The sequence below is a fragment of the Cebus imitator genome, unplaced genomic scaffold (genome assembly GCF_001604975.1).
Source record: "Cebus imitator isolate Cc_AM_T3 unplaced genomic scaffold, Cebus_imitator-1.0 Scaffold26, whole genome shotgun sequence".
Taxonomy (NCBI): Eukaryota; Metazoa; Chordata; class Mammalia; order Primates; family Cebidae; genus Cebus; species Cebus imitator.
The window spans coordinates 6,443,635-6,457,554 of NW_016107341.1; the positions used below are offsets into that span (position 1 = coordinate 6,443,635).

General features: G+C 34.7%; 1 protein-coding gene across 9 annotated transcripts in view; it reads right to left on the reverse strand.

Moving 5' to 3' along the window:
- The window catches only part of CD36 (CD36 molecule), a 79,253-nt gene that overhangs the window by 16,428 nt on the left and 48,905 nt on the right, over positions 1–13,920 (reverse strand). For 5 of the 9 annotated variants that reach the window (XM_017523119.2, XM_017523117.2, XM_037736548.1 and 2 more), the window contains exons 2-4: positions 13,738–13,831; positions 13,065–13,277; positions 4,028–4,188 (exon numbers count right to left, since the gene is read on the reverse strand). In XM_017523119.2, the coding sequence (XP_017378608.1) occupies positions 4,028–4,188; positions 13,065–13,184 (281 nt within the window). In that variant the 5' untranslated portion in view covers positions 13,185–13,277; positions 13,738–13,831. The remainder of the gene's footprint in view (positions 1–4,027; positions 4,189–13,064; positions 13,278–13,737; positions 13,832–13,920) is intronic. The other 4 variants (XM_017523123.2, XM_017523122.2, XM_037736550.1 and 1 more) reach the window with 1 other exon arrangement.

Consider the following 13,920-nt stretch of genomic DNA (forward strand, 5'->3'; position numbering starts at 1 on the left):
CGTGAGTGGTCTTTGTAACAAATAGAAGTTAGTAAAGTAGGGCAGATAGTAGCACGCATAGGAAAGAACACAATATATTTTGGGAAATGCAGATATTTGAGTGTGGTTGGATTACAGAGTAAGAGGTGAGGAGAATAGTAGGAATAAAGTGACTGAAATAAGCAAGATCTCAAACATAAAAGAGTTACATCTAATACCCAAATGACAGAATTTCTCCTGAAGGCAAGGAGGAAAAAGTACAGGGGCTTCCGCAGGGGAATATTTAGAGCATATTTTCTCATATTAGAATTATCAAAATGCATAGCCTATCCAGTACTGTTTTTCCATCTTTTTCAGTACTTTAATGATAATTAGAAATAAGAGAATATAATTTCTATTTTTAAGGGTTATAGAAATAACCTCCCCAACACTCAAGCACATTGAATACTTTTGTTCTAATCTCCCGACTCTAACATATCTAGGCTGCAAAGTACCAACTACATTTTTATCAATTATTACCAGAAAAATACATTTCACAAGTGGAAGATATACGCATTAAGAAATTAGATATACATCATAATTGCACTGTCATATTTGAATGTCTGTAAAGTGAGTAGATAGCCAAGGTAAAGACTTAAAAAATTGGACTGAATTTTTAAAAAACACATTTCATTCAATTACAATAAAAATGTAAATTCCTATAAGGTAGGGGTTTATAAGTGTTTTGTATCTCTAAGCATTCCTGGTATAGAATGAGTTCTCAATAAATAGATTTATTAAATACATGTCTCAGATTCTTTAAAAAGAGGATACAAAGTTGTCTAGAAGTATATTTTTAATATAATTTTATTAAAACTATTCTTGAAGTACTGCAGACATACAAAGAATATCAAAATCTGAAACAGCGCTCAGGACAGTTGTATTTTAAACTAGTGTGCATATTACTAATATTTCAAATTAAAGTACTCTAATTTTCAGAAATATGCACATATATTTAAAAACTAGCAAAATAATCGTCAACCAAATTTGTTACCTAAAGTGTACTTACAACATTATACCAGTAGATGGCAGTCACTAAAAGAAAAATCCTTAAAACAGCCCTGCCTTTAGAAAGGGAAGATAAATACTGATTTTTTCTTTAAAAGTTAGATTGTATGGAAGTTTTGGAATGTGTTTGTAAGGGCAAGGGAAGTTATTTATTTGATACTTTTCTCAAGATTACTTTATTTGTATTCTTTCCAAAGCAAAGTAACTTAAAAAATGAATTATGGATCTAAGAATATTCTGAAGGAGTTACAGCATCTTCATAGAAATGGTGTAGGTAGAAACATACATAAAATCTCAACCCAAGCAATTTCATGCTTTGATTCAGGTCATATCTTGTCAAAGTGTCACCAAGACTTCTTTAGCAGCCTTTGGCCAAGTAAAGCCTGTGGTTCTGCTTGAGGGAGGACATTCTCACATACTTCCAATGCCAGAGGGACTTAGGGTATAATTAACTATGAAAAAGCATGTTTTAGCTCAACACAAACAAAAGTATTCACTTTTTTCTAAAAGGTACTGGTTTTTCCATTATTTAAAGCATTCAGGCAAACAAAGACTGTTTTGGTGACATCATGAGACAAGATAACCTGTAGTTACTCAGGAATCCCTTTAAAATTGTTACAGGAAGACCTGTTTATGGATTATAAAATTTAGCTGTAAATACAACTTTTCTTCTCCAACCTTTCCTCCATCGCCTCTCTAAGCAAATCAAGAATATCTAACACATCCCCTTTTTGTCCCTTAGAGAAATAGGCTAAAGACCCAAGAATAAAATGTATATTAGCTGCCTACTACCAGAGGAGAACTATTTCAATGATATGGCCTCTCATATCCCAAGTAATATATTTAAAAGTGAAAAATATCGCCGGACATGGTGGCTCACACTTGTGATCCCAGCACTTTGCAAGGCCAGGGAACGTGGACTGCTTGAGCCCAGGAGTTTGAGGCCAGCCTGGGCAACATGGTGAAACCCCGTCTCTACAAAAAACCACAAACAAAACAAAACAAAACAAACAAACCCCATAAAAATTAGCTGGGCATAGTGGCATGTTCCTGTGGTCCCAGCTACTCAGGAGGCTGAGGTGGCAGGATCACTTGAGCTGGGAGGTGGAGGATTCAGTGCGCTGAGATAGTACCATTGCACTCTAGCATGGGTGACACAGCAAGACCTTGACTCAAAAAATAAATCAAAAATAAAAGTGAAAAGTATGACCTCCCCCAAACAAAAAAAACAAAACAAAAAAAATGATGAGTTCTCAAATTCTACTAATTATTCTCTTTCCTCACATTTACTCAGTTCACTTAGGTTCCATTTCTTAAACAATTATGCTAAGACTCTCCTTAGGTCATATGTGCATTCTAGATTTTCAGAGGTAGATATACCTATGAATATATATATGTATAATATGTATACCTATGAATATATATACATATTTATACACCTATGAATATATAAATATATTAGGTATACCGAATAACATTCTTCGCAACAAGATATTTGTATAGACTCTTGCTAATAATATAAAAACTTTAAGACCATGAAAAAAATTCTCTAAGTTTTTTTACAGCCACAAAAACAGTCTTCATTGACAAAATCATGATTGTCACAGAAGTGCACAGAGACAGGAGATTCGGGTAAAACAGCTAAGACAGGACATGTACCAAGGCCCTCTGTGACTTATATGTCATGTGCTATGGTAGTAGGCACCGCCCTCACCATGCCTGTTATTTCATTTTATTTTGGGTGTCAGTTTTCAATCTGGAAGCATAGTAATGCTTTGGAGAGGAAGGAAAATGACACAATCACTGAATAACCAAAACAGATAAGATACTAAAACTATAAATTATAAGAAATCATTAGAAATATATAATTTTGTGATAAGAACATCATGATGCATAACTAGTTGTGATTCTTCCTAAAGGAAAATACACATTTAGGTAACAAATTCTATAGCAGAACATAACTATGTTTCCATAAGGATACCATAAATATATCCCTAATCCTTGGTTAAGGTGGTGTTTTTAGTACCTCAATCTCCCCCTTTTTTCCCTTTTTAGTGAAAAAGACAGCGTCTATAATCAAAATAGGAGAAAATGTATATAAAAATCCAAGAGTTGCCAGTACCTACATCTGTGTGAACAGGGACAAGTGACCTCACATCCGTTGGGTCAGGCATTTTTCATTCACAAAATGACAGATTCTGGCTGATCATTTCCTCTAGTTCTAATATTCTAAGATTCTGTTCAAAAGTGTTAAACTATTAGGGAAGACAGACGAAAGATATAAAATATTCAGTCTCAACACTAGAGAAAATATAAGAAACTACTAGATCAATGTAAACATCCATATGACCTAGAAGTTAATTTGAATCTAAGTCTTCAGTAGGTACTGCAGTTAGATAAAATGAATTTAGCACTGTGGTTCTTGGAATTGTGTATCTGAATCACCCAGGGTTTGTGAAACTCTTAAGTGGGCCTGAACTCAAGAACCTTTCAGTCATTTGGTCTGGGGTGGGGTGTGGGGAATTGCATGTTTCCCAATTCCCTGTTTATGCTGATGCAGCTGTCCCAGCACTTTGCTGTGGCCCAGCTACACTTTGAGAACTGCTGTTAAAATATGCTTTAACTTTTAAGATGTGAAAACATTTTTTTGCTCAGCAGGAATATTTCAAAGTTGTTGAGAATACACGCCACAATAATAAAACACTAACTTCATAAACATAGGGAATTTATTTGATACTGGTAAGTTTATAATAAAAATCTGTAGGTATTTCCTATATCCTGGCTAATAAATATTTAGATAATGTAAATATCCCATTTATTCAAAATATCTTATTAAATTCTTAGATTAGGATTCTAAACAAATAGGAAAAATATTTTAAAGTATATTATTGATAAGAAAATAAGAAGTACATTTCAATACAATGGCATTTGTCAAGCAGAAGACTTCTCAGCAATACATGTTCAAGGTAAGAGTGCCTCATATTTATGGGGACTCACTCACCTGTACGTATAAGGACCTCTTTGCTCAACTTTAATGTTGCTGCTGTTCATTATCACTTCCTGTGGATTTTGCACATCAAAGATCCAAAACTGTCTGTAAACTTCTGTGCCTGTTTTAACCCAATTTTTAAAAGCAAGTGTACCTTCTTCAAGGACAACTTCCTATGAAAAAGAATATAAGTTTGGGTTATATCTTTGTAGTACATACAGGCACTTCTGGGAGATTGTTTATAGCCTCAAGTCAACCAGAATAAAAGGGTTAAGCTCGAGTACCTGATTCATGAGAACCTTTGCAGCCTTGCCATACACTTGCAGCAGACACGTTTTCAGCAAATTGTTATTACAGCAGCCTTTTCAGCCTTTTACCGAGAGAATCAGGGTGTAATACTGAAGACATGACTATTGATTTTAAGGCAAACTTAAGAGTGGCCCTTTGGCAAGCTTTAGCGTGATCCTTTGAAAATATTGCAACAGTTAGTAACACAATTTATTAAGCAATTTTTCCAAAGTTCAAAAAAGTTCTTACTGAGTTGAACATTAACTTCTCTGCCTCTAAGTTAGATTGATGAAACAAAACACAAAACTGAGTGAAAAATCTAGTGGTATTGGAAGCTTTTCCTTTTCCTTTAAGAGTTGGACACTTCAGGAGATAATACTTAACACTTGCTACATTAAGAAAATAAAAAGATCTATATGAAAAACACAAACTTGACATCTCATCTTAAAAATCCTGCTCAATCTGGCTTCCCTAACTTTTTTTTTTTTTGAGACAGAGTCTTGCTCTATCACCCAGACTGGAGTACAGTGGTACAATCTAGGCTTATTGCACCCTCAACCTCCCAGACTCAGGTGATCCTCCCACCTCAGCCTCCAGAGTAGCTGGGACTACAGGTGTGTGCCACCATGCCCAGCAGTTTTTGTAGTTTTAGTAGACACATGGTTTTACCATATTGGCTGATCTTGAACTGCTGAGCTGAAGCAATCCACCTGACCTGGCCTCCCAAAAGGATAGAATTACAGGTGTAAGCCACTGCACCCAGCCCCTAATTTTCTATATATTTGCAACAACCCATTAGCATATGTTTCCAAAAATTACAACAGCCTAACTCATCGTTATCAGGTTGCAGTTTTTAAAGAAAAAAGCAGGACAAGGAAGCTATCCTATTACTCCGTTGTGAAATCCACTAAAAATCACTGATGCCTTTTTTGCTAAAAAGACAAGTGGAAAATATACCAATAAGAGAATTTAAAATCCTATATTAGGAACTTGATTTCTTGCTTTAGGAGCTTTGAGACTGGGTGGAGAGTCACCAAATCTCCCCAGGGTCCATTTCACTATTAGTAAAATAAGGGAGTTAACATAAATATTCTTCTAGTTTTCTTCCACGGCTTTCACTCTCTGAGCCAGAAGTCTATTATGCTGTAGGACATAGTGCAAACAAAGGTGATTTTGAAGCAGACAGTATTTCCAATGAAGTTTTGGGAAGAATGCCCAGGTTAAAGAGCTCCAACTTAACCTGAGTGTGCTAGAGGAAGAGGAATACAACTATTTCATGGAAAATCAGCCTAAAGAGAACCATGACTACAGGAACATTCTGACCTATTTGTCTCCTTCACCTGGAAGCATCACTTCACAGAATGACGGATTAGGAAAGGACAATGAACATTATCACATTTTCCAGTAGAGCACACCGAGGCTCTGAGAAACCAGGTGGCTGGCCGAAGGACAGCCTAGGCAAACAGTACCTGACCCTTAGACTAGTCCTCCTTTACACCATGCTATTACTGTTTTTTGTTTCTTATCACCCTCTGCACTTAGTTGGTAGAAGTCAAATTAAGTTTTATATCTTCAAGATATTTTCCTTATTGCTCAATGCAGAGAATAACAGAATTCCTTAGAGAAGAACTGGGCACCAAGTTAAAATGGAAATACAAAATCCTACGCTGCTGTAATCCACTTATAAACGGGTATATCGGACCTGCCAGAGTGATTGAATCTTTATTACTTTTTACAACAAATTGTCCTTGAAAAACTTTTTATTTGCTCCCAAAAAGGCTTATTTCCACACTAAGTCTAATAGTAAGACAAAATTGCTTAAAGTATTATGGATATTCTTCTAAAGGTAAATATGTTTGATAAGGATGGTGAAGCTCAAAGCTAAATAGAAGCTGAAAGTGGTTAATTTCTCCATTTCAAGAGACTAAAGAAAGGAGAACACACAAACACACACATTATTATCCTTACACTATTAGAACCTTAGCGCTCAAAAATCTTAACCTGTTATTTATCAAGTGCCTCTTAAGGTACATATTAGATTTGTATAAGTAATTACAGTTTTCGCAATTTTGACGACAAAACTCGAAATTACTTTTGCACCAACCTAATATCTCTTAAGAAACTCAATAAATTTTATAGAATTGAAGAGTCTGTGACAGAATGTGTTTGACAGAACTGAATGCCTTCCTAACTCTACGAGTGTGCATCTAAACAACAAAAGACATTGTACATGTATGAGACCTTTTTTCTAAAGGCCATAAATCACTTTTTCATTGAAAGATATCTACAGCCACAAATAGGCAAAGGAGAAACACAAAGGGTTGAAATGAGTGTGTTGGATTATCAACTGTTAGAATCAGGACCATCTAACCCCAACCATTTTTTTTAGAGGTGAAAATTGGGTTCTAGAGAAAAGAGATATCTGATTCAATGTTATGTGACAAAATTACTAGCAGTTAATAGAGAAATCAGGTCCTTCCACTTCAATTTTGTATAGTTTCCATAACACCATGATTTGTTTAGAGACATAGAGAAAGATATTGAAGGGGAAGGACCTCATTTCTCTATTGAAGTGGAAGTCAAGGTAGGAATACAATGCTTCTGATGCTGCCACTACTATATGGATTAAATTGTGCAGCCACTCCTTAAGTACCAAGACTAAATACGTCACAAGACGCAAAAGATGTTATGTCCTTTGTAAATTTAAAAGAACTTGATTTTAAATTTGATTTGGACTATCTAGCCTATTTTGCAAATATTTTACTAAATTTGAAGTACAAAGCTGAAAAGTATACACACAGAAAAAGTAATATAATTTAAGGTTTTCTCACTTGGCTAATATGTACCTAAGTATTTGTCCCTGACTACCCAGCCCCAATAACAAGTGGATTTCAGCCTGGTAACTCTCACATAGCATGGTCTATAGCTGGGCTGAAAGCACTGACCTTGAAACTTCTATTCTGCTACATTAGTTGAAAACAGATGTTTGTTGGGACCGTAATATCCTATATGTGGTCACATATTCATTTGAATACTGTTTCATGCAACAGCAATAATCATCTACATGACTGACAACTTTAATTATTAAAATGCCCTTGATACCTTACTATGCATGGAGTAGAGCACAAATGTAAAAAACATCTTGTTTCACTTTTCAAGGACTTTACAAGGTACTACCAAGAGACAGAAGTATGTTTAGAAGATTTTAATCTATGAGTTATATTTTCTTACTTTATCCCCACCCTAACAAAGTATAGTGGCTTCTTCCCTAAAACATAGACTGTAGTAGCCAGCAGTGAAATTAGATACTATGAATTTGATCACTTAATAATAATCATCATCATTTAAATTTGAGCAGGTTATTTAATTTCTTTGTACCTCAGTTTCCTTATCTGTGAAATTTTAACAGTAATATTAATTGAATCATATAAACATCATTTTTAAAAGTAAAAAAAAGGTGAATTTTGACATTTTCATATAGCTTAAATATTTATCCTCATAGGTTGTTATGGGGATTAGTAAATGTGAGCACTTAGAACAGTGTTAGCACAAACCAGACATTCAATAAATGTCAGCTAATAGTATTTCACAAATTCTATCCATCCTTTCAAGGAAGAATTCTCATACCATTTACTTCCCATTTTGCTTTAATTGCTTGGTTCACAGCATTTACTAAGCCAGTCATGTGCCAATAACTTACGTAATATCCTGTGACAATTATTTTTCTGTTATTTAATCATTTTAATATTTCTCTTACAAGTAAAAACTTCCTTAAAAACCAGAAGCATACTAAAAATAGCTTCTATCCTACCTACTCACTGCTTACCATTTGCTTGTAACTGGGCCTAAAGAGAATCATTTCCCCATGTTTAAAGAAATTCTCATGTTTTTGCATTATGTAAGTGTGTGTAAGTTGAGAAGAGAATGAATCAGAATTTTAGTGACAATTGTGCTGAGAATCTTAAAAAGGCTTTACTTTCAGACCATCGTCGTCACCTAAACCCCAAAGTAACATCTGGTGAAATATATTGGAGTAGTAAGCTTTAATATGTTTCTGAAACCCAGAAATTAGCCTCCAAGAATTTATGTAAGTACCTAAAATGGAAGACTTTGTGTTTGGCATGAAAAGTAAACTATGTTGTTATTAAATTGGACTAGAGAAAAACATATATATGCTTATCTGCTATCTCTTAAAACATTGTCTTTAAGTGACATTTGTTATTACAGCTATATACATAGTGTTTAATTTGTTTTTATACTGCTATTTTAATTTAAATATTTTGGGCTGTTTCTTGTTTTCACATTATTAAATATAAAACAAACTTTATCATCTTTAAAAACTAATATTTCAGTCATTTCTTTTTGAGCCTTTAAATACTATGAAAAAGTTCAAATTATTTTATCTGGTAATACTAGAAGCATACATTATGAAGTTAATATAAATTATATAATTAAAATATGGACTATTAATTTAAAAATAGTGTGTGTGTGTGTGTGTGTGTGTGTGTGTGTGTGTGTAGAGATGGAGTCTCACTCTGTCACCCAGGCTGGAGTGCAATGGCACCTTCTCAACTCACTGCAACCTGTGCCCCCCCTGTCTTGGCACCATAAGTAGCTGGGACTACAGGCAAACACTATTACATCTGGTTATTTAAAAAAAGAGAGAGAGAGAGACAGGGTCTCTCTTTGTCACCCAGGCTAGAGTGCAGAGGTGTGATCTTAGCTCACTGCAGCCTCAACCTCCTGGGCTCAAGTGATCCTCCCACCCCAGCCCTACAAAAGCTAGGACTACAGGCATGTGCCACCATGCCCAAGTAATTTTTTTGTAGAGATGGGGTTTGCCACATTGCCCAGGCTGGTCTCAAACTCCGGAGCTCAAGTGATCCACCCGTCTCAGCCTCAAAAAGTAGCAGGATTACAGGCATGCACCACCTTGCACAGCTAAGTATAGCCATTTTAATGAATCATTATTATTTCAATTTATTTTGTCTGAAGTCATTTCTTACAAGCTATGGAAAGATCATTGTTTTCAAGACTGGGAGAAGGAAATGATGGTATACTTGAATGACAATATTTAATATTAGTTCTTTAATAGGAACAAAGAATCCTGTAATTCCTTTTTGGTGTTCCATAGTTTCATAGGGAAATTAAATTAAAATTTATTTAAATTTTAATTTTTTTCTTCCAACTTTTATTTTAGGTTCAGAGGTACATGTGCAAGTCTGTTATACAGGTAAATTGTGTGTCGTGGAGGTTTGGTGTACGGATTATTTCATCATGCAGGTAATAAGCATAGTACCTGTTACACAGGTAAATTGTGTGTCATGGAGATTTGGTATATGCATTATTTCATCATGCAGTAATAAGCATAGTATGTGATAGGTAGTTTTTTAATCCGCTCCCTCCTCCCCGGCCCTGCATCAATTAGCCCCAGGTGTCTATTGTTCCCTTCTTTATATCCATGTGTATTCAATATCTACCTCCTACTTATAAGTGAGAACCTGCACTATTTGGTTTTCTGTTCCTGCATTAATTTGCTTAGCATACAACTACCTGTGTAATGCTATACAATATCCACTAAACATTTTAACACGTGACATTATTAATGTCACATGATAAATTATCTTTTGTAAATGGTGGCAGAATTTCTACCCTCTTCCGAAGTGTTTTGGTAGTTTCTACATTCATGGCAGCTCTTGCTATTGACTTTTAGAAAAGACTTGCTATGGTGATGGTGCTGTTCTTTCCATGAGTTCTGGCCTCTTATTAACTTCTAGGATTGTAGTCTTTTGTTTCTATTTCTTCATATAAGATCACTCTTTTCTACTTTTGTCTTCTTGACTCTGAATTATATAAAAATTCTCTCGTAATTCTGTTTTTCTCTCTCCATTCATACTCTGTAAATCTACTGTTTAGTTTTATTTGTAATCTCTATAGCAATGATCAAATCTATTTGAACTCTGACCTGTGAAACACAGATTGATGTTCATAACAAATCACCTATCATTTCCTAAGGTATATACATAACTTCTATCAATAACTCACTGGACATATTGAGTTTGATGCTTTTACTCCTCTCTCTAATTTAATACGTCTCTCCAAGCTTCCATTGCATCCTATTATCAACCAGGTTTCTTTCTATGTACTCAACCACATCAGACCAATGTGCCTTTTGTTATATAGTGTGCAGATTATGCAAAGATCTTTCTAAAAGGAAATCTTATATTCTCCTTGAAAGTGGTCATATCCTACACAATATTTTGTTTGGTTTTCTGTGTCTGGTATCTTCACTTTGCAACCTTTCTGCTGTAGAATATTGTACAAGTCTAGTTTTTTCATCTAGCCTCTTCCTACAGATTGCTTGTTTGGAGAATGACTGCTTTTCCTACTGGCTGGGTGAGTTGGCAAGTTGATTTAAGGACTTGCACCTGTAAAATGGGTACAATAAGAGCAACTCTGTCGCAGATGTTTTTGAAGATTAAGTGAACTAGTATATAGGAAACTCTTAGTAACTAAATGTTAGCCATTTAGTCCCTAAATGAGGTTTTATTATGTCCTACACTTACTGAAAAGCATATACTGACTACTATTGTGTATCACATCATCAGTTAATTTATTTTTCTGCCTGATGTTCTAAGCTTGCTTCCTAACTCCAATCCCACATAACCTTCTAATGTTTTCTCCTGTTAATCCAGTGTTCTGGGCATATTCTCTCCCTTCTTCCTTCCATCATCACTGCATTTGGTTGCATTTTCACAGGATGTTTCATACTATCAATCAGTCCTTTGACATGGTTGCTGAAGTTGTTTGGGACTTTTTAAATTCTACACTTCTTTAAAATCTGAATCAAGTCCTACTTTTTCCTGAAGTTTCTTGAATACTCAGAGATTTCTCTTTCAAAGTATTATAGCATTTACTTTTCCAATTCAATTCTAGAGTCCCATAGGTCTGTTTTTTATTATAATATACCTTCCCTTGGTTATAGCTAAAAGTAGTTATTTATGTTATTCTCTTAGTCCTTATACAAAAGCACATTTTGATGTCAGAAAACTTAATTTCTCATGGTTCATGATTATGAGCATAAATATTAAAGAATTAACTGAAAATAAATGCTAGCACCCCACATGCTATCCAAAAGAATCTACATATACTAGTTTTGTTGCATGACAAAGCAAAAAATTAAATGATCAATACTATGCTATTGACCATTAATTATGTATCAGCAAAAAAATAGTCTAAATTGCTGTGCATTAGAACATTATTGTGATTTTTTAATCTGGAGAACTTTTCCAAGTGATGTTAGAGTCTGTATGTTAACACAGACACTGATCTTGTCCTTTCTCTGCATAAGATCTGGGTGAGAACACAGTTTATAGAGTAGGAAGGAGGTCTGATCAATGGCCACTCCATGTCACTATTAGTTAAGCCCCACACTTCACTATTACCTGTTTCCACTGGCCTATATCAAAAATGCTATAAAGAAAACTAAATGCCAAGACAGGGATACTATTTAATTTATATATATATTTTTTCAGCTAAATGCATGTGACTGAAGTTCTGCAACATGTTAGCAATAAACACAATACAGTCAGCCCTCTGTATTCATGGGTTTCACATCTGCAGAGTCAACCAACCATGGATAAAAAATATTAAAAATAGTAATAATATAGCAATAAAAATTCAATTCCTGCTGTTTTCCATTGTGCACTATGCTACTAACCCTTTGTGTAGGTCACTGCCATCCTAACCAGGTAAAGAGTTGACAGCAGCATTCATGTTTTATTTGGCCAGTATTCTGTTTAATAAAAAGAACATTTATGCCTTCAGGCAGGAAACACACACTCTAGTTCATAGTAGTCCCTGTTCTTCAGTTTATGTTGTTCTCGGCACCTTAAATTTTGTTTAACCCCTGTATCCAAACTCTTGAAGCCATTTGAATTGGGTATCCTTGATTTAGAACTTCAGCAGATCTGCTGACCCTTATTCTTTTCTTCCCTCTATCAATCAAAGTTTCTGATGAGTGAGTATGTAGCTAATTCAAGTGAGCTAGGGTGGGAAATGAATTCTAGATTGTTGTGCAAAGCCCATCTATTCAGTCATTCTGCTTTTTCACACTACAGTCAATTTGTTATGTACTGAGATATGTTCTACATATTTCTGAAAATATTTTCTAAGGTACAAATGTGAAGCTTCATAGATAGGAAATATTTATGAGCTAAGGAGATTATTACACATACTATAAAGAATAGTGGATTATTAAACAGTATATTATCAAATAAGTTTGCCTACAGTTTAATAAGGATTTCTGTTTCAATATTAAACACATTACACACACACACACACACACACACACACACACACACTCCGAGTTTTACTTTTCTCAGTATTAACTAAAGTGCAACTTCTTTTATAAGTGTGCTTTTACAAAATATACTCACTTATTTCCTATTCAAAAGCATGCCAACATGCTCTTTGGGCATAATTTAAAACAATTATTTCTATTAACATGCATACCTATAGACAGCTTTTAACAGAATTTGGGTATTTGTACTTAACAATGGAGTCATGTTTAATATACATTATGCTTATAACATTTCACATATAGTCTCATCATATAGCGTTCCAGTGGTTCATAACTACCTTCATGTCAAAGATACAAAATTAGCAATTACCATGAAATATAAAGCAGGTAAATAGAAAGCAAAAAAGAGAAGATAGAATGCATCAAAATGACAAGGTATATTCCTTAGAGTACTTGTACCTTTTTAATTGTCTTCTCAATGAGGAAGTCTCCAACTGGCATTAGAATACCTCCTAACACAGCCAGGATGGCACCAATGACAGCCCCAGAGATGAGCCCACAGTTCCGATCACAGCCCATTTTTCTTGTTCAGGAGATGAATTCGTGTTAAGCACCTGTTTCTTGCAAACTCCTGGATATGATTAAGGTGTTTTCTACAACGTCTGGTTCTATCTTTAGAAAGAGATCATAAAACAGAAGCTTAAATATCAGTACAAAAAGATCAAAGTACAAAGAAAACACCCACTGAAACAGATCATTTTGCCAGTTACAAATAAACAAATGCTTTTCTTTTTGTTTCACCAAAATGACTTCCTTGGTCCACCTCCCTTTTCTTGCTTTTATTTCCCTACCAGTGGCAGAACTAATAATGTCATATTTGAATTTCTTCAAAATCCTCCTTTTTTCTTTCTACCCATGATTAACATATTGAAATCTTACTTAAGGAGAACTCTCACTCTCATCTCTCTTCCCTCAGTTTCAGCAACTTAGTTGCATCCTCACTCTTTATCTGGGCTCCCCACCAACCTTCCACACCCTCTGGAGCTCTCCTGCAGACTGAATGTGGGTTGACTGATATGTTCTCCACCTAAATGCTAAGCAAGTATGGGAACAGATGTTTTATTTACTATACCTTATTCACAAATCAACAGCAAGACATGAATTTTACAGGAAATGAATTGATGAGTCTCAGAAAGAATCAATTCTTCTAATCATTTGAAAGCTATCTGTTAAAATGAAAAAAAGCATGGGTAAATAGAAAATAATAGATTCTCAGAAAATTGATACTGGGACACTGTAATATGATTGTAATTAT